Source organism: Hevea brasiliensis, chromosome 12 (assembly GCF_030052815.1).
Source record: "Hevea brasiliensis isolate MT/VB/25A 57/8 chromosome 12, ASM3005281v1, whole genome shotgun sequence".
In the NCBI taxonomy this organism is placed as follows: Eukaryota; Viridiplantae; Streptophyta; class Magnoliopsida; order Malpighiales; family Euphorbiaceae; genus Hevea; species Hevea brasiliensis.
Genome location: NC_079504.1, coordinates 16,612,535 through 16,635,109, shown reverse-complemented (window position 1 = coordinate 16,635,109; position 22,575 = coordinate 16,612,535). Strand labels below are relative to the sequence as shown.

At 29.0% G+C, this 22,575-nt stretch overlaps 2 protein-coding genes across 2 annotated transcripts; one reads left to right on the top strand and one right to left on the bottom strand.

Annotated features, from left to right (window-relative positions):
- The first annotated feature begins 2,884 nt into the window (after positions 1-2,884).
- Positions 2,885-5,468, top strand: LOC110656868 (patellin-3). Its single transcript, XM_021813848.2, has 4 exons — positions 2,885-4,317; positions 4,409-4,533; positions 4,646-4,796; positions 4,878-5,468. The coding sequence occupies exons 1-4, from the start codon at positions 3,070-3,072 to the stop codon at positions 5,130-5,132; spliced, it is 1,779 nt and encodes a 592-aa protein (XP_021669540.2). The 5' UTR covers positions 2,885-3,069; the 3' UTR covers positions 5,133-5,468.
- A 12,913-nt stretch (positions 5,469-18,381) lies between these two features.
- On the bottom strand, positions 18,382-21,293 carry LOC110652697 (patellin-3-like). The gene is made up of 4 exons (XM_021808311.2): positions 19,766-21,293; positions 19,552-19,676; positions 19,186-19,327; positions 18,382-19,071 (listed from the first exon to the last, which is right to left on the bottom strand). The coding sequence occupies exons 1-4, from the start codon at positions 21,122-21,124 to the stop codon at positions 18,817-18,819; spliced, it is 1,881 nt and encodes a 626-aa protein (XP_021664003.2). The 5' UTR covers positions 21,125-21,293; the 3' UTR covers positions 18,382-18,816.
- Positions 21,294-22,575: the final 1,282 nt, after the last annotated feature.

Sequence of the window (22,575 nt, the reverse complement as noted above, 5' to 3'; positions counted from 1 at the left end):
CTCTCAGCAAACTCGCTCCGCCCCCTTCCTCAGCGAAAAAGTCCCGCGTTAACCTTGAATTCTTATGGGGCGAGGAGGGAAAGAGTGATCCCACCACCCCACTTGCCCCGTTGCCATTTTTATCAAATATTCTTATTTAATAATTTGTGTGGGATTGTCACAATTTCATATATTTGTCTTTATTTTATGGTCAATAGTCATAAAAACAGTTTTTTTTTTTAATTATTTTATAGATGCTATATCTAAAATTATTTTATTATTTAATATTTTGTAATTGAAATATATTAAATTTAATTTTAGCATTTTTAAATTAATATATTCAAAAAATATTATAGATGCTTATAACCATTACAAAACATCAATTTATAAATAAAAAAATTCCTAAACATGAATGAATATTGAAGTGATAATTGAAGTGATAGTTGAAATTCTTTGTGGCATCCAAATCATATATTTTTATTTTTTAATTGATAATTTAAAAAAAAAATATATTTAATCTCAAAGAACAGCCTCTCAAATAACAAAATGGCTTGGCTTCCAACTCCAAGGCATTAGGAGGATTAACAACCCACGGTTTAATGAGACCCACTTGTTAGCTATGCATTCTCCTAAGTAAAATGAGTCTCTTTGTTTTCAATAAACAATACTAAAAATATTTGACTTTTATATATATATATATACATTAATAATATTAAATTACAAATAATTACAAGAAGGATAAAATCACCCCTATAAATTAAGCGTAAAATTTACTATTATAAATAATAAAATTCATTGATGTTTTCTGCTTAGAAATGATATTGACCAAAAAAAAAATCTAAGTAGTCATTAGTTTTTATTTGATTTGGATGAGAAAATAACCTCTTTAGATTATATCTAGATTATTTTTTTAGGAACCTAATGTATATAATGTACACTGATCAATTTTAGCTACTATATGTTAATGAAGGCACAGGTCTATTAGGCCCTTTTGGTAGAAAAAGATGCACATTTATAAATCAAAATCTAAAATCACCAACCAAATAAAACTAATGATCATAAATTTATTTATGATAACTAAAAATCAAAACCTCATAATAGAAGGAACATTCATAAAAATCGAGAAAAATAAATTCTAGATCTATTAAAAATAATAAATTTAAGAATAAATTCTCAATACCTTTTGAACAAATGTGAGAATTATTGGGGAAAAAAAATAGGAAAACAAAAAAAAAAAGAAAATATCTAAAGGAGGGAAGGAGGAATTGTCACTAACGGATGCTCCCTCATATTTGGAGATAAATTTTAAATTTTTATATTTTTTTTTTTAAAATTAAAAATTATAATTTAATTAATTAAAATTAAAAAAAAAAAAATAAATCATAAAAAATTCAAATTTTAACAAATAAAATCCTCTAACACAGTTTTATTATTTTATTGTTTTATCTGTTTTTTTATTTATTTTAATATTTTTTTATTTCTTTTTTTTTTTTTTTTAATTATTGTTTTTTTTTTTTTTCTCTCTAAATAATTTTTTTTTTTAGAAAAAAAAAAATTTTTTTTTTTTTTAAGAGAGAGAGAAATATTGATTTAACAACATAAAGAGCTATTCACATCGATTTAATTAAAAAAAAATGTCGAATCGAAGAGAGATTTTTTTTGTGTAAAATTTAAAAGTTTATGAAGTTTTATATTACATTTTAAAATTAAAGGATTATAGTATTATAACTATATAAATTTAGAAATAATTATTTAACTACGAGTTAAAAGAGTTATTATAAAGAGAGAATTTTAATTGAACTTATTTATTTACTCAGTAATATGTATATTTTAAATTTATGTTATGCCATAAAATTTGAACCAATCTCTAACGGATTGGATCCAAGAAATTCGATTTGACAGGTTAGAAGATCAAATTCAACTGAGTAGCATTCTAAGATGGGTTTGGGCGTCGACTAGAGCATGCTATGATCAAACTTAAAAGAGGTTGAAAAGACCGGTTAATCGAACTAATTTAGAAATAACTCGAATAGTTAAGAATGAGTTTAGGATGATGTGGATAAAGCGGTTAATACGCGAGATATTGGTTCAGAATCACATTGACAAGTTAATTTTTTATAGGATACAGTTGGACATTATCAACTAAATTCAAATAAGAATCTTTCATAATCTTATAGATAGACTTCAAACGCTTGTTTAAATACTTTTTTATTTTTATGATATTTTTTTATACTCTTTTCATTAATTATTAGAAGTATCTTTTAATTTAAATATAAGAGTAACTATTTAATTCAAAAAATTCAAAATTTAATCAGAATTCTCGAGTCAACAGAGAATACAAGACTATATCCCTATGGTATGATATATATTTAAGATGGCATTGCTCGAATTTCTATCTTTTTCCATATTTAGATTATGAAAATATCAATAATTAACATTAAATTAAATTATTATATATAAAAAAATTTCTAAGATATAAATAATCTTCTTTAATTAAAAAAAATAATAAACGTCTTATGTTTTTCCCTTGTTAAATTAAAGGAAATTACCTTTTTGCATATATATTTTGTCACAACATTAAAGACCTTGGAGAGAAAAAAATTAATGATATTACTAAATTAATAATATTAAAAAGTATAAAGACAAGTGAATGGAATTTAAGAAAATACAGTTCAAAAAAAATTTAAGAAAATATAAAGAATTGATATTATTAAATTAATAATATCTTTTATAAAATATAAAATAAAATACAATGTAAAATAAAATAAAAAATAAAATAAAATAAAATAAATAAGAAAAAGTTTAATTGATAGCATAGGATTCCAGATGTTCCCAACTCCATCAAAAAATTGTCCTTTTTCTCAATCTTAGAAAAGTTGAAAAAACAGCGGTCAGAACTCAGAACGCGTGACTCGTTTCCTCAGCATATACACACTCCCTCCCTCTTGCTTTCCTCTCTCACTTCACTTTACTCTTTCCTCTCATCTCTCTCTCTCTCTCTCTCTCTCTCTCTAACTTCACACTTTCGCTTCCTCCCCTCTCCTTCTTTTCAGACGAAACACTTCCTTGTCTCTGTCTCCGCTTCAATAGATGGCCGAAGATTCTTCGATTTCTACTCCTCCACCGCCACAAGTCCAGGCTTCACCACCTCCACCTGTGGCTGAAGAGAAGGAAGTAGAAGCCTCTCCGCCAGCTCCACCTCCGGTTGTGGAAGAGTCTGAATCACTGCCTATAATAGAGAAAGAAGAGCTACCACCGCCACCTACACCGCCGCAGGAGTCTAAATCACTAGCGGCGATGATGGAGAAAGAAGAGTCGTTCTCCTCTCCTCCCCCGTCTCTGGCTGTGGAGGAGAAAGTTGAGGAACTGGGCGAGTCTGTAGTTGCGAAAGAAGAGGTTGTGGTGGTTGAGGCTGTGAAAGAGAAGCAAATCGAGGAGCAAAAGATTCCTCAGACTTTGGTTTCGTTCAAGGAAGAGAGTAACAAAGTGGCTGATCTCTCTGATGTTGAGCGGAAAGCTTTGGAAGAACTGAAGCAGTTGGTTCAGGAAGCTCTCAATAGCCACCAATTTAGCTCTCCACCACCACCACCAACAACAAAAGAAGAAGAGAAACAGAGTGTTACTCCACCAGGACAAAATAGTCAAGAAATTCCAGCTGTGTCCTCTGGACCGACCTCAGATGCTCCTGCAAAAGCTGAAGCACCCTTGTCAGAATCCGATGTCAGTACAGAGAAACCACCACCCCAAGAATCAAAAGTTGAAGAACAACCTCCTTCCAAGGAATCCCAAGAAGGAGTTAAAAAAGAAGAGCCAAAGATTGCATCTTCACCAGAGGAAGTCTCCATATGGGGGATTCCTCTGCTTAAGGATGATAGAAGTGATGTGATACTCTTGAAGTTCTTGAGGGCCAGGGAATTCAAAGTGAAAGATGCATTTATCATGATCAAGAACACAATCCGATGGGGGAAGGATTTTAAAATCGATGAACTTCTTGATGAAGATCTCGGTGATGATTTGGATAAAGTGGTTTTTATGCATGGTCATGACAGGGAGGGTCATCCCGTATGCTACAATGTCTATGGGGAATTCCAGAATAAAGAATTGTATCAGAAGACATTTGCTGACGAGGCGAAGAGAACGAGGTTTCTACGGTGTCGGATTCAGTTTTTGGAAAGGAGTATCAGGAAACTCGATTTTAGTCCTGGTGGTATTTCTACCATCTTTCAGGTTAATGATCTCAAGAATTCTCCTGGACCTGGAAAACGTGAGCTTAGGTTGGCTACCAGCCAGGCTCTCCAATTGCTTCAAGACAATTACCCTGAGTTTGTAGCTAAACAGGTATGGTTGGATTCTTTGTTGGATTCTGATTGAAGGGCAATTGGATAGTATACTTTGGTTTGTGATTTGTTTTGGTTTTGGATACCTATAGGTATTCATCAATGTTCCATGGTGGTATCTTGCTTTTTATACAATGATCAGTCCATTCATGACTCAGAGGACCAAAAGCAAATTTGTATTTGCAGGCCCATCAAAATCTGCTGATACACTTTTCAAGTTAGTGGAGTCTCACTTTATACATTTTTTGCCAAATTGAAATTCTATATTGGTTTTGTAGTTTCTTTTGGTGGAAAATTTGAACAGTGAATTTTTTTTATGGTTAAAACAGATATATATCACCTGAGCAAGTGCCTATTCAGTATGGTGGCTTGAGCGTGGATTACTGTGATTGCAACCCAGAATTTACCGTTGCTGATCCTGCAACTGAGATAACTGTGAAACCAGCAACAAAGAAAACTGTGGAAATTATAATTTATGAGGTACAATTGAATTTCTTCCTTACGGTTGTGATCGTTGAAGTTTTGCTGTGTGTTTAGTAATTTCAAATTGGTCCATTGCAGAAATGTATAATTGTCTGGGAAATCCGGGTTGTTGGGTGGGAGGTGAGCTATGGTGCTGAGTTTGTGCCTGATGCCAAAGACGCATATACAGTTATCATACAGAAACCGACGAAATTGGCCTCAACTGATGAACCAGTGGTGACTAGCAGCTTCAAAGTTGGTGAACTGGGTAAAATAATGCTCACAGTGGACAATTCAACCTCAAAAAAGAAGAAACTTATCTACAGGTTCAAGATCAAACCCTTCTCAGATTGAGGATTTCATTGCATCCAATGCCTTGGGTTTCGTTTCAGATAGTTTGCTGTGGAAATTGAATTAATTTTTCTCTAGTTCTTGGGTGATATTTTTCTTTTTCTGTTTTTGGGTTCGGTTCTTGATGGTGGGTAGCAGTTGCACGCTGGGGCTGGTGGTGAATAGCAAATGGGTTTGGCCATGTTTTCTTTTTGTCAAGCACATATGAGGGTAAATGGTCAGAAACATGGTTGTAGAACTTTTTGAGGTGTTTTGCAGTGTACATTTACTTGCCTGTGGATGTCTATATTTTGGACCATTTTAGTAATGTACACTAAAGGATTATGTTTTTGATTGACATATTTATATCTTCATGCGATTGTTTAATTTGAGCATTCCAGTTATTCCATTTCCCTCCAGCAGAATGCGTAGTTTGTGTGGCTGCATTTGTATCTTTGATGGGTTTTTTGCGTTAAGTAACCTCTGTCAACTTTCAAAACCCAGTTTGTTCAGTTGAATTCTGGTTCCATGCATCCATAGTGAGCTTCCAGGCAATGTACAAGTTGTCTTTATGTTCCCTTCTAATGCCACAGGATTATATTTGAAAGTTTCTATTTGCTAATGTCCCAAACATCAACCGAATTCACACTCTAATTGGAGCATGGCCTGTACCTTATTCAGTAGGCAAGCATTGTGTGTGCATCTGTTTGTAACTACTCTATTCAACTAAATCTTTATCTCAAAAATTTATTAGAGTTACTATATGGATTCTCTCTCTTCACTTTAAACGATTTTGGATTACATCATCAGAAATGTGTGATGCTTTTAAGTCATATTGTGCTACTCTCTTTCAAATTAATTTATGTCTATTTTTTTTTTTCTATCTCAATATACTCTATTTATCTAATTGGAGCCCAGTTTGTAACTAATAAAAAAAAAAAATTAAGTTTGTTGGAATATTAAAAAGGAAATAAGTATAAATAAATTTAAAATCAAATTTTAGGTTAAATAAATTTTTATATTTTTTAATTAAAATAGAATAAGTTTTCATTTAATAAAAATAAAATATTATTCTTTATTTTTTAATAATAAAATATTAAAAATAATAATTTTAATATTAAATCATTTTTATTCTTTAAGTTATTCGATTTTTATTTTATTTTAATTAAAAATAATAAAAAATTTTAACATTTAAAATTAAAAAAATAATTTTTTATTACTAAAAAATAATATTTTATTAGGTGAGATTTATTTAGAGATTTATTTAATCTAAAATTTAATTAATTTTATTGAATCTCAATTAAAAATACAATGAATTATTTGATTTTTTTTTCTATTAAAAAGAGTAAGATTTACTTTGAAAAAAAAAATGTTTGAAATGGTCCCTAGTGGGATATGCTTGAAGAAGATAAACATTGTCTTGATTTGGTAGTAGAAGAAAAGAGGACAAATTGATCAGCAGATACACATGCCTTGCTTGTAGGCTCTGTTGTTGTCTACTGCTTCTCTGTTGTTATCTTTAATGTAAAGAATTCAGCAAATTGAAAGGGCCTTCATGCTTGGACCATGTCACTGATGATTGCATCATATGCTCATGCTAAGAAAAAGCCTTCCCATTCCAGCTATGGAATGACCTGTTCACATAAAATAAATGTGTTGGAAGAAGATGCCTCATCAGTTGCATATCACAAGTTAAAAAAAGATAAAGTTCATCTCCAATGAAAAGTTTATAAAGTTTATAGAGTTCATAATAAATTAAACTCTGTTTATTTTACTGAAATTATTTTCTTTAAAAATATTTTTCAGCATTTGGACATTCAATAAAATGATTAATAGAAATTTTTTTCTAATTAAAGAAAAACTAAAGCATTTTAAAAGAAAATGATTGATGAAAAATATTTGATACTTAAAGAAATACTAAACCATTTTAACAAAAAAAAAATTACTTTCTTTAAAGAACTATTTTTTAGATTTTGAAAATCATAATAAAATGTAAAAATATTTATAAATATATAATATAAATATATCCCATTAATTTAATATTAAAATTAAATAATGAAAAACTTTTTATAAAAATGTATTTTATTAAAAAATATTTTTCATAAATAAGTTATTTTTCCCTAACCAAATGAAACCTAAATTTAGGTATTCTCAAAACTAGATCAATTCAATTATCAAAATATAGAAAGAAGTATTAATTAGGAGATTATTTCTCAATAATTTATTGTCATTGCAAATCTTAATTTTGACATATATAATCCATCATATAACATGATCATAAGATACCAATAAAAATAAAGGTAAATTATTTTTTTAATGTTATATAATTAATATTTAAATATTTATATTTTAAAATATAGGTAAAAAGATTCATAATATGAGGATGAAAAAGAAATAATTTATCCAAAAAATGGATGGACAATGCCATTAAATTCTGATTCTTCTTTATGATAATTAGTTGTTTTCTTTGTTGTATACGTTAGTAATTTTCTTTGGAAGATTATGTTTATTTTTCCAGATTCATATGCTTGTAGGACCACAGGAGTATAATGAAGACCATCAATTGTCATTGCTTCCAAAAACCACTGATATTTCTGTTATCACTAGTCTGGCTTTGTTCTGTAGTGCCTGCTTCTCACACTACAGACTTTTTTTTTTCACTGTCATCTTATGCTCATCTTAAAAACTAAATCCAAAACTATCAAATTCATGCTCTTGAAGAGAAATAGTCATCTCGTGTGGTCGTGATCAAATAGAATAGTTGTTGGCACTGGATGGAAAAATCTTAGTGGGCCAAATTAAGATCACTTTAGCCTATAGTGCTTGAATTGTCACGCTATCAGTGGTTAAAATTATATTTTTATTAACAATTTAAATTTTTTGTATGATGATAAGTGTTTGATCCTATAATTGGTATAGAGTCGAGATTATAAGTTCTATTTCCTAGCAAATGTTGGGGGATTGTTGGTACTGAGTGGAGATAGCTCAATCGGCCAGCATCTCACCTAGATCCATTTGGCCTGTAACGTTTAAACTATTATACTATAAGGGGTTAAAATTGGGTCTCTATTAACAGTTTAAGCTTTTGGCATAGTACTTGGGGATTGTTAGCACATAGGTTCTAATTTCCTAGTAGGTTCTGGAGGATTGTTGATACTGAGTGGGAATAACTCAATGGACCAATATCTCGCTCAGATCCATTTGGCCCATGACGCTTGAGCTACTATATTATAAGGGGTTAAATTTGCATATCTACTTTTGACACGGTGATAAATGCTCAATCCTAAAATAACAAAACTAATTTAAGAAGAAAATACATATTTATACATGTATGTATAATTATTAAATTGTTTTCAAGAAAATGAAATTTTAAATTTTAATTGAAATTTTATTAAATCAATTATATATAGGATAAATTTTGACAACTGTTCTTGAATTTATCTAATTGTAACATTACAATCCCTTAACTTAAAAATGTAACATAAAACTCTATCAACTTTTAAATTTTGCACAGTAAAATTCCTCTAACCTCTAATTATCAGTTTTTCAATTAGACGCTGACCTGGATAGTTTCAGCATGGAGCTTAGTCATTATTTCTTTTTTCTCTCTCAAATCATGTGTAAATTGAATCTTTTTTCTCTCTATAGACTGAATAATTTTTCATGCTTAAATAGAATAATTTTATACTTTGCATAAGAGATGAGAGAGAAATATTAATTAAGCATCATGCGGAAGCTATTCACATCAGTTTCTAACTGAAAAATCAATAATTGAAAGTCAAAGGGATTTTACTGTACAAAATTTAAAAATTTATGAGGTTTTATGTTACATTTTAAAATTAAAGAACTGTAGTGTTACAACTATATAAGTTTAGGGACAGTTATTGAAATTTATCTATTATATATATAAAGACTAGGCTAAAATCCTAATAAACTACAAAGTTTATCGCTTCCAATGTAGATTTAGTTCTTTGTCAAATTATTAAAATATTTTACCCTAAACAATATTCGTTAATGGGTATAAAATTACCTTTGATTATCACTAAAAATTTGAGGTAATCTCAAGCACTTTATCAACGTTTAGATAGAAAACATGAGTGAAAAATTATCATATTAAAGAAATAGTTAAATGAAGGACATATAAATAGTAAATTACAAACTTAATATTTTTATACTCTAAGTCGAATTTAATCTCAAGTTCATGAGTGTAATTTTCTTGACATTGCTTAACATCAATCTTTATTTAGTAACATTTTTTCACTGGTTATTCATCACAATGAGTAGTGAAAAGTATGAGTGCAGGCCTAGAAGATTGTGAAATCAAATGGTAATTTTTTTGCCTTTTTTCATGTTTATTTACCTCCATTTTGCATATCACATAGGACCCAAACTGGACCCTTAATTTCCATCTTGCATGGTCACCGATCGGAAAGGTTCCCCTATTTTGTGCTTCTTAGTTTGGTAGTATACGTTTCCTTCTTCCTTTCAATGCCAGGTCTCATAGTTCAAGTCGAATACTGATCTAGTTCTAGGGTTTTAATGTTATGTCTGTTTCTTGCTATTGCTTACCATTAATTTCTATTTTGTGACATTTTACACTTGTTACTCAATGGGGTGAGGAATGAAAAGCATGAGTGTAGGCCAAGAAGGTTGTGAAATCAAATGGCAATGTTTTTGCCTTTTTTTTTCATGTTCATTTACCTCAATTCTGCATGTCATATAGGACCCAAATTGGACCCTCAAATTCAAATAAAAAGAGCAACTTTTGAGTGCTTTATTTGCTTGATACATGATTAAGGTTTTAAAATTGTTGGTTTTGGTTATGATTACAGAGTTTAGGTCTACAAATTAACAACCACAGCAAGCATTATTTGAATAAAATAAGTTTGTTGGGCTTTCAATTCTTAGGTTGAGTATGTTAGGTGGGTGGGTGCGTTTCCTTTTCCTTTTGCATCACAATCATTTATTTCTAGCTTTTTTAGCCTCATTGTTTTACATGCTAACAGAAATCTTAAGCATCAAATTAATGCTAATGTAGTGTTTGGTTGTTAAATTTGTAAGCTATTCACTTTCATTGGTCTAGGTTAAAGTATAAATATAAAATATAGCGAATGCGCTTTATTTCAAGAGCGTTGGAATTGCTTTCAGAATTGTGAAGTTTCAAATTCAAATTTTAGCCGAAATTAATTATATAAAAAAGTTTATATATAATATGTGGATGTTATATTCAGATTTATTGATAAAATATTTATAAACTAAGAATGATGAAATCCCAGTTGCATGCTGCAAGCATGAAATCTAAGGAATATTAATGCCAATGTAACTGTGTTTGTGAACACAACAAATGCCTTTGGAGTTTTGTGTCATGCCTCACATGGATGGGAATCATCATTAGGACTCATTATTTCTCAAATTTAAAAAAATCTATTTGTTTATCCTATATTATGTTATAAGTATTATAGTGTAATTAATAAAAAAAATATATAAAGTGAATGAATTTTAATTCAGTACTATTATTTATAAGACTTTGATATTTTGAATTTAAACATTAATCAAAATTAATTATATAAAAAAATTAAATATATTTTTTAATATGATTATATTATGTTAGGTAATTAAAAGATGCTCTACTTTTGCATTGCTAGCTTGTTTACTTTTGTGGTTTCTTTGTGTTTCCTCTTGATTTCATATGGAATGAAGGTTTTGCCTCTTTCCCTTCAAAATCCAATCTTTTCATGGTTTTAATCTCTCCTTTAGAAAAATTAATCAATTTGAACATTGATTGAATGGAATTTACCATAATTAACTGTTAAAAATATTTTTTTTTAATGTTAATTAAATGATGATTTATCATTGCCTTGATCAAAATATTTGTTTAGACATGAATAGCAGAATATTTTCTATTAAGCATGGAATAACTATTTGCTTTTTATTTTGGATAAATTACTTTTTTTTCTTGAATTATGTTAAAATTAATATATATTTGTATTTTAATTTTCAAAATTTGATGGTTTAATTCTTGTATTTTGATTTTATCAAATAGCAAGTCCATCTGTGACATATTTGAAAATAGTGTATTTTTTTTCAATTTGGCGAAATTAAAAAAATAGAGACTAAATTATTAATTTTAAAAAATTGATATCTATATAGAGAGAGATAGAGAGAGAGAGACAGAGAGACAGACCTATTTGGTATTAGTGTAAGAACTGCGGTTAAGAATATCAATTTTTCAATATAATAATTAGAAAGTATTAAAAAATAATTTAAAATTAAATTTAATAATTAATTATAAAAACACCAAAACAACGAAACAATCTTTTTCAAACTATTTTTTTTAACAGTGTTTTATGACACTTTTATTCAGAAAATTAGTTATGACCTCCAAAACTCAATACCAAAACAGACATGGAAAAATAAATAATTTATTCTTTTATTTTTAAACACCAAAAAGTACTTCAATATCTTTCTTCTAGTTGAAAACATGGTTGTGAACTTGTAATTCAATATGAACTAGTTAGTGGCCTATCTTCTTCTTCTTCTAAAGTAACAATCTTGTCTTGAAGTATTATTCATTGTCTAAAAAAGCCCACAAATTTTTTTGGTTTCTAATTTTTTTTTAAAACACTAAAGAAAAGATTCATTCATCAAGGCTCAGATGAGCATCAGTAAATAATAAATGAGCCAACCTTGGAGGTTTATTAGCTAACCTACATACATTACAGTATCTATCTAGGGCTGCTTTCACCATAAATATATATGATCCTTTATTTGTTTCCAAGCTTCAAAATAAAAATGATAGGAGGCAAAGAGCAAGCAAAAGAAATGGTTTGGTTGGGTCCCTAGTCATTTTCACCCTGTTTATTTTCTTTAACTGGAATCATTTCCCTTTAAACAATATTTTGTACTCAAAGAAATTCATCTTCTCTTTTACCAAATTATATAAAAAAATAAAAAAAAATTCTATATTGTCATAAGAAGGAAGTCCAAAGAATTTAAGGCAGTTTGTTTCTACATGGTTTAAAACACACAAGTAAAACTTCCAGACAAGCAGTTAGAACCTAAAAAAATCTAAAAATTAAATACATTTCAGTGACTTGGCGAGGAGAGGCGAACGGCAAAGCTCGATAGCGTCTCAATCTCATGTAGCTTAAGGATTAACAACCACAAAGTATGGCCGACGAAAGTATCCCAAAGTGTCTATCCACAAAGCAATAAAAACACCCTTTCTCATAAAATCATCTTCCCTAAATTTAAATTCGATTAACATTTTCAAAATTTGAATCCGTTTCAAATTTAATTAAAATTAATTTTTAATTACTTGAACACATTTCAAACTTATTATTAATACTCAAAAATTGTTTAAATATATTTAATTTTATATTTTTTAATTAATAATATACTTAAATATTATTTTTTATTAATAATTTATATTTAAAATTTAATAATTTTATAAAACATTTAAATTTTGTTTTATTTAAAATAAATTATATAAAAATTTATAAATATTATTATGAGAAAATATATATTTTTTATTTCATTAAGTTTTTTTAAATAAATATTTAATTAAATATTTATATAAATAAATTTAGATAATAAATACCTAATATACAAAACTTGAATCCAATCAAAATTTGTCACATATATTATTTCTTAAATCTAAATTTTTGTTAAATTCGATTATATATGATTTAAATTTATATTATTAAAATTTAATTAAATTAAATATTTATAAAAATTTGACCATTATTATCCCAGAATTCTACATGTGCCAAAGCACCGCAACTTCATCGTAAATTCATAGATAAATCCTTACCCACAAACACTGGTATGCACTAACCAGGAGAACAAAACGCTAGGGAACAATCCAACAGACACACGCAACAACCAAGTTAAATGTGTGACTTTATATAAGACAAAACAGCGGCTAAGCACATGGGGGCCTGTTCCCCGCAACTGCGGCTGCTGCTATTGCTCTTTGCTAATACACAACCCATGGCCATGGGTTTTAATTGTCATCAAAGTCAAGAAAGACAAGCAACATTTGATATCCTTACTTATCTTTTCTGGTATAACATCCATGTTCATCATCTTCAGATACACAACATCAACAGATATTCATGAGCAGCCTTAGCCATACCCACATGCCTAGTTCCTTTAAGTCAATGGACCTACTCACTTTCAAAGAAGGACCACCAATTAGGTGGCTGCACATTGATGTGTTTACTTCTGATTCCCAATAAATAAAAGGAGGACTTAAATTTATAGTTTATGCATCAGTTTATTAAGATCAGTTAAGAACATTTAATAAACATAATTTTTAATTTAAAAAATTTTATATTTAAAATTATAAACATATTATTAAAATTTAATATACAGTTCTTAAGAGTCTTGAATTAAATTAAAAAATTATATTTAATTAGATTTATTTTATTATTTTAATTCAACTCTAATTTTTCACTAAAAGCTAAACAAAAATCATACGAAATCAAAAACTGATTTATACATGTTTCTTTATATGATTTTTTAAATGTATTATAAACTTTTAATATAACTATATATTTATATACAATTAAATTATAATATATATTATAATTATTATATTATATTATACATATTATAATTATATATTAAATTTAATCTAATATTATCTTTCATTCCTATACCTTTTCTTGATAATTTTGATCATAAACACATCAAATCACTTTATAATTATTAATAATGAGCATAATGTTATATTATACAACATGTTTATTCATTAATTATATATATATATTATATATAATATTAAGAAATAACTAAAAAATATATTATATGATATACTTATATTAATGTATTATAATATATTTAATTTTAAATTATTTATCTACTTTATAGTTAAAAATTATATAATTAAGAAATAATTAAAAAATATATTATGATATATTATATATTAATGACTAATTTTATTTAAATAATAATTTAAGTGTATCTTTTATAAAAATAATTTTATATAATTATTTTAAGTACTAAAATTTCAATTTTATTTTAATTTCTAGACAAAACTTAAATTAAAATTGAAACCTCTCACCGTTTTTAAGTATCGATTGATTGTATGCCCTAAATCAAATAACTTCTAACCCTTAAGAGGCTTGTCTAATGAATCCTCTCATCTCAACAAGTCCATGAGTGTTTGGGCTCCGCAAAATTAAGAAGGCCATTCCAAACTAACCACCAAGCCCTTTCACTAACAAATGTCAAGGAATTTTATTAATGGGCCTTAAGTATTAGGCATCAAAATTGAGAGTATGTTGAGTACCACATCGAAAAATTATAAAAAAAATTAAAAGATAATATAAGTAAGGAAAGTTAAATTAAATTCATTTAAATTATTTTAATGAAAATAATTCCGAGCTTGAATAAATAAGTCATGTGGATGACCTTTAGCACTCTTTGGATAAAAAAAATTCATATGATATCAAAGTAAGTTATAATTGAAGACTTGAAAAAACATAGCAGGCAATGCTACAACGAGACGATCCAAATAAATTTATGGGCTAAAAAAATAAAGAACTAGACTCTTCAAGTCAAGCTCCAAAGAAGAAGTCGAACTCTAAATAGGTCACTACATGCAAACATTTAAGTTAAGTCTAATTTCACTCGAGAGAGAGTATCAAAATTTCACACTAAAAAATTACAAGAAAATATAAATAAAGGAGAAATAAAGTTAAATTGACTTGATGAAGGTAGCCTAAACTTAAATAAATAAATTATGCCAACATTTTCAACACTCTCCAAATAAAAAAAATAAAAAAAATCACAAAGCATCAATGAGCTTTTCGAGAAATCACAAATACAGACACAAGGGCCGGCAGGCAAGTAAGGAAATTGTAGGACATGGAGGCAACCCACTTGTACTCTTTGCTCTTATCATTCTCACACGTTTCTTCAATTTGTACTTTGTCCTCTATTTTTATTCCCACATTTTTCTATCTGGTATTCTACAATTGCACCCCACTGCAAATATCCAACCATCGTTGTCCTTCCATCTCTATTAAAAATAATTTTAAAAAAATAATGAGAAAAAAAAGAAAATTATTTGCAAAATGTGCTGTTTAAATTTTATATTTATTGAAAAAGTTTAATTTAATTAATTTTTTATTTTATTTAATATAAAATTTTTAATTTAAATTTAATTTAATTTAAAAATTAAAATTTATGAATTAAATTTTTGAATTTAAATAAAAAATTAAAAAATTTAATTTCTTAATTATAATACTAAATTTCTTAATTTAAACTTAAAAATTAAAAAGTTTAATTTTTTATTTTTTTAATTTTGAGTTAAATTGAGTTTAAATTGAAATTTTTTATTAAATTAAATAAAAAAATTAAAAATTAATTAAATTAAAATTTTTCAATAAATATAAGAATGTAATTGAGTTTTAAATCAAAAATTATTTGTTATTGTCTTCTGCCTTGTAATCCATTGTTAGCTTAGAATTATTTAAATTATTTTCTTTTGTTACAGTTTGACTCTAAATCGAAATTAATCAAGAACTAACTGTCTTGATTTATAGGGTTATTAATTGGAATCAGTCATTAATATATTCCCATAATTTTAATTTTAATTCAATTTGATTTGATTTAATTTTTATTAAATTAAATAGTTTAATTTTTTAAAATTTTTAATTTTCAAAATATATAAAAAAAAAATAATCCAAAACTAAATTGATTAGTTGCAATCTAATTCAGTCATTATTAACTCTAAATATATACATATCATGCATTTTAAAATTTGATTTTGCTGCATAATTTCTTTAAATATGTATGATTAATATATCAAATATTTCATTTATCTATCATTTAAAAAAATTTATCTTTAAAATAAAAATTTTAATGAATAAAAAAATATTTATATAACTAGAATTTTAACTATTTTAAATATTATCATTACACTATTTTTCCAGATAAGAACGGCTATGATCTCAGCATCTCTAGACTTGACAACGATTTCTTTTCTTATGATAAGGGCTGCACTTGAAAACGACGTCGAGTGCACAATATATAAATATAAAAACTATGGATTCACAAGGGATTGATTTGGTGCTTTTCCATGAAAATAACAAGCAAGAAAATTCTTTAATTTTTAATCAATAAAAATCGGTTAAATCCATTTGCTGATTATATATTTTTTATAATTACCGTCGGGTGTATTTTTGGACCAGCTTCTTCTCTCTAGATAATTTCAAAAGTATACTCTCCCGTATAGATTAGTGTATTCAAAATAAATAATTCTAGAGTGTTAATGCATTGTGATTAAATTTTTTATATGATTAATTTTAAGGGTGTATTATCTTATTTCAATCGAACGCATTCAAGATAAATAATTTTTAAGGATGTATATGTCTCTCGACTATTCCATTTTTTTTCGATGTAAAAATTTTATACTTACATATTTTTAATAATCTCTTCTTCAAGTGTGAGCTTCTTACACGTTGAGCTTTAAGCCTACCCCGTTGAATGAAAGCCCTTTTTTTTTCTTAACTCAATAGTATTACTATTATAGCAAGTACGTAAATTTAAGATACTTAAATTTAAAACGCACATAATCGCACAATCATATAATATAGAAAAAAGAAAAGAATAATGTAAATGTAAAGTTTATATGATTTGACCGCAAGGTTTATATCTATGAGTAAGATAAGAGAAAAAATTCCGTTACGATAAAAAAATATATAAGATATAGTAACTTAGACCTCTCAAATTTTAATCTCAATATATTTTTCGAATATCTCACAAATTTGTTGCAAAAGGCAGAATATTACGATATTTATACTAATCTACACCCTTCCGCTACCACTACAAACCTCACATTTTATTCTAATTAGATTTCAGCATGAAGTTTTCAGATTAGATCATATAACTCGAATCTATAAAGATATATCCAAAACTCAAATCATATAAAAATTAATAGTTATCGAGTATTAACTCGAGTATAATGAAGTCATCAAGAGCCTAATTATTCCATCATATCCACTGCATACATTATTAAGAGTTATAGTAGAGCCATCATATATACTGAGATTATATTTATAATAAATAATCAAGAGTTGAATCCTAGTTAATTAAAAAAAAAAAGCTCTCATTTTACCAACTGCCTAATTATATTAAGCTGCTGATTATATATTTATTTATTTATTGATGGATTCTATTACAATTAAGGCTGCAAATGAAGCTTTCAATTTGTCTTTGTTGATTGATAAGAATTAAGAGCAATAATCAAATCACTATCTTTCTTTTCTTCAACGAGGTGGTAGGTGGAGAAAATGATCAGAGGCCAAAACTTGTATTTCTATTATCTAAATACAAAGGAATCAACTTAAATGAACAGGCCTTTCTGTAAAGCGCTTTACAGATTCACTGCCGCCTGCTCTTTTTTAAGCTAAAGCTACCATTTTTTTTAATTAATTTATGATTAAAGTTGATATTAATAGTAATCCACTCACTTTGTTCTCCATGCAAGCTTGGAATATCTAGTAATAAACTCCTGTGTTCTTGATACTTCACCCCATTTAAAAAGCATCTTCACTCACCAATAACTCGGTGGTGATAGAGTTTAACGATGGGGATTAGTCGTTGATCATTAATAATTAATTATCAAATTTAATGATTTTTTTATAATAAAGAAATCATTTTTATTTATAAATAATTATACAATATTTATAATACCTCATAAAAAATATCCCAAAGAATAAAATCATGATAAATTTTACAACAATCACTTAACTTTGTTAATTACGTTATTTTAATTATTTTATTTTATTTTAATAAAATTACTCATTTTTTAATTTTTTTTTTTATTAATAATCACTCAAATAAAATCTCATAAAATTTTCTATAAAGCTCTTATATGGTGTATCGGCTTTAAATAAAAAAAAATTATACACTTACTGGATTAAGTTAAATTTTATTTTTTAATTTAAATTGATAATAAAATAATTTTTTTATGATTTAAAATCACATAAAAAAACATGTTATAAAAAATAAAAAATAATAATTTTATTAAACAAATTACAAAAACAACTAACAAAGTTAGGAACTATCCAATAAAATCACTTTCAGATAGCGGTCTAAACAGGTAAAGAAAAATTGACTTGGTGTTTGCGTTTCCAAAAAGCAACTGACCATTCACACAGAAATCTCATCTAAATTGAACCCTCCAATTCTATTTCCTTAAATCTGATTAACATTTTTAAAGCAAAGAATTAAATTCCAGTTCAAATCTCACAGGGGAAGATGACAAAATTAATCTATAGATAAGTAGAATAGAAAAGCTTTACACTTCAAATTTACACAAATTTTACAGGCATGAGTATGAAGAATGATAGCAGAAACACTGTTCACAGAGGAGACTCGTACATTTATATTCAACAATACATAATAAAACCTGAAATGTGTACCTCCATTGCAATCCCAGATTGTTCTTTACCAGTAATTGTATCCAATCCAACACCAAATAACAACCCCCACAAAAGAAAAAAAATAAATAAATAAATATAAATAAATGCTCCACTTTATAGAACAAATATCAAATTTGAACAGAAAAAACAATAAAACAAAAAACCCCTGTTTTAAATGACAAAAGACTTTTCTTATTTCTGCAATTCCATTCCATGTCTTTTAATTGATTGGAAACTGAAACCCCACAATGGCATTAGATTGTTGTTGAAGCTCATTCAGATAAGGGTTTGCTCTTGGACCTATAGAGAAGCTTCTTCTTCTTGGAGGTTTGGTTATCAATGGTAAGAACTACCTTGCCAGATTCACTAATCTTGAAGGTTTCACCAATTATAGGTTCATCAGTTGGACTAACCTTCCTGGTTTTTGATACAATAACAGTGTAACCATCCTCTGCACTAGGTACGAACTCAGCTCCATAGCTCACATCCCAACCCACAACTCGGAGTTCCCAAACCAGAAGGCACCTCTGCATATTCAGTAATCCAATTTAATACTATCATTAAACGCAAAATTATAAAAAATTATTAATATTTTTACACATTTTAGATTGAAGAGGGATTTGATAAATATAGATGCCCACCTCAGAAAATAAGAATTCAACGGTATGTTTGGTTGTAGGCTTAATTATAAGCTCTGTGACAGAATCAGCAACAGTGAATTCTTGTTCACCTTCCCTGCTTAGTCCACCATACTGAACTGGCACTTGCTCAGGAGCTACGTATCTGTTATTAGAGAGAGGGAGAGAGAGAGAGAGATTAATTGGCAATCCATTAAAAAGGAAAGAACAAAAGGGATTTTTTAGAGTAAGACTTATTGAACAATAAGGAGGAAATGAAATCAAGGATGATGAAGAGATAGGGAAAAATAAAGAACAGTAAGATTCCTACAAATCCATTAATGATCAATCAAGAAAAGGAAAGCCAGGTAAAGAAATTTTTAAACTTACTTGAAAAGGGTCTCGGCAGATTTGGATGGACCAGCGAAAACAAACTTGCTCTTGGTCCTCTGTGTCAGGAAAGGACTAATCATCCTATTGAATGCAAGGTACCACCATGGAACATTGATGAACACCTACAAAGAACAAAACCAATATCAAATCAAGATTGACAAAAAAAAATTGAATATTGAACAATCAACGCTCAATAGATTGTATAGGCTACCTGTTTGGCAACAAATTCAGGATAGTTATCTTGAAGCAAGGCAAGGGCTTGATTGGTGGCCTGCCTGAGCTCCCTCTTAGCAGGCCCAGGAGAATTCTTGAGATCGTTGACCTGTACAATAGTGCAGACACCATTGGGACTGAAATCAAGCTTCCTGATGCTCTTCTCCAAGAATTGAATCCTCCATCGCAGGAACTTCACACGCTTCTCCTCGTCAGCAAAGCAATTTTGGTACAGCTCCTTATCCTGAAAAGCACCAAAAACATTGTAGCACACAGGGTGACCTTCTTTGTCAAATCCGTGCATAAACACAGCTTTCTCTAATTCATTTCCAAGGTCTTCTTCAAGCAGAGCATCAATTCCAAACTCCTTTCTCCAGCGCACAGTATTCTTGATCATAGTGAAGGCATCCTTAACCTTGAAATCCCTGGCTCTCAGGAATTTCAGGAGGATCACATCACTCTTCTCATCTCCAAGAAGTGGAATTCCCCAGATGAAAACTTCCTCCGGAGGTGGCGGAGGAGGAGCGGGGGTTTCCTCAGCTTTGGGTTCCTCTACTGGAGCAGCCTCAACTTCTTTAGCGGGGGCTGACTCCTCTGCAGCAGGAGGAGTCGAAGAAACCGCTATTACGGTCTCCTCAATTGCCTCTACTGTCTTGGCTCCATCCTCATCAACAGTAGTCACCTTCGCCACCACCTCTTCAGCGACCACAACAGCTTCCGCCACTGGCTCATCCTTCTTTTCTTCTTTTACTTCCACCTTCTCCTCTTCTTTCACTTCAACCTTCTCTTCCTCTTTCGCTTCCACTGGCGGTTGGGGTGGTGGGGTTACAGTCTCAGCCTCGGCGGGTTTAGGTTCTTCAGTTTTGGCCTCTTCACTCGTAGATGGAACATCAGGAGTTTTCTCTTCTTCCTTGACTTCAACCTTTTCTTCCTCCTTCACTTCAACTTTCTCCTCCACCTTCTCCTCAGCTTTTTCAGGCTCAGCCGGCTTCTCCTCCTCTTTAGCAGGTGGCGGCGGCGGGGGAGCAGTGAACTGATGCTTATTAAGAGCTTCTTGGATATGCTGTTTCAACTCATCAAGGGCTTTCTTTTGAGCGTCAGGGAGTTCACCAACAACATTAGTCTCTTCCTTAAAAGAAACCGATTGGGTAATTTTCACTTCCTTAGTTTCCTTAGGTTTGTCAGCTTCAACAGCGACCTCCTCTTCAACAACAGGTGCAGGCTTTTCCGGTGCCTCAGGTTCCGGTTCAGGAGCCGGTGGAGGCTCTTTCTCAGTAACGGGCTTCTCCACAACTACTTCCTCAGTTGAACGAGCCTCAGGTGCAGGTGCTGCCGGCTTCTGGGTCTCCTCAGCCATCGTCGATGATGATGATTTGCTTTTGATAGATCAAGAAAAGAAAAAAAAAATCAATCTTTACAGAAAGAGAGAGAGAGAGAGAGAGAGAGAGAGAGAACAGACGAGTTGAGAGGGAAGGGTAAGGGCGTAGCGCTTAAAAAACAGAAGCCGAAGGAGGCGAGAGTTGAAGAAACCAGACTGTCAAGACCGGTTTGCCAGCTATTACGCCACTTTGTTTAGTGGACCCCATCTCTTCCCTTGTTAACCTTAACCGCTTTGCTGATTTTGCTTGGTGCTTCACTATTAGTGTCTCCTCTCTTCTTTCCATAATTATCATTTTTCATAATTATCTCAATTGTCATTTTTATTATAATTATTTTATTTCAAATAAAGTAACAAAATATTTAATTTAAAATAAAGTAAGATTATTAAGTGGGATTATTTTAGTTAAAAAAACTTAAATTTTAAAAAATTTATTACTATTTTTTATTATTAAAAGTAAATAATTCGATTTATTATTAATAATAATATGATATCTTATTATATTAATTAATAAAAACATAAAATTACCATTTTATCCTTTTGTCTTCTCTTTCTCTCTATTGGGATGGATGCTGGCAACCAAAGGTGGTGGAGTTGGTCGAGAATGGAACGTCTGGCCATGTGGAGAGTTGAGCGCCGATCAAACATCACCTATCCAGTGTCAGAGACAGTCGAAAATAGTTGAAGATGACACTTTGAATTCGCGGTTCTCCTCCATGATTTTATCGTCGTTTTTTCACTCAACCTCGTCGTTGTTGGAGCTCACCGGCGTCATCTGGTTCTATTGCTGGCGTTGATCAGCGTCGGCGATGAGCAGAAGAAAAAGGAGAGAGGTTCCTGGGCGCTGAAACTGAAGGGTAGGAAGGACGAACTTGGACTCATCGTCATCGAGATTTTTTTTTCTTAAGGAACATTTTCTTTTTTTAATTAATATTAATTTAATATTTAATCAAAATAAATTACATTTATTATTTTATTTTTTATAGTATTATGTTAATAAATTATTATTAGCATTATTATGTTGTTATAAATTTATTTATAATTAATAATATTACTAATAAATTTATAAAATAAAATAATTTTATTGTAAATAATTATTAATTAATTTAATTATAAAAATTAAAAAGGAAAAAAAAAGAGAGAAAAATAGTAGAGAGGCAAAAGAATATTTTATTTCCTTTTAAACTGAAAAAAATTATCGTTATGTATTAGAGAGATTTTTTTAAATAAATTATAATTTAGGAATTATATATATGTAAAATTCACTTAATCTATTCATTAAAAATGAAGTAAATATTAGGAGAAGAAAATTTAGTCCAAATGATTCAATGGTGACATCCACCCATATGGATTCATCTTATATGAAATTGGACTTTGAAATTAAAATAGTGGTTATAGTTATAAAAGCTTAAATTTATATAAAAATAAAT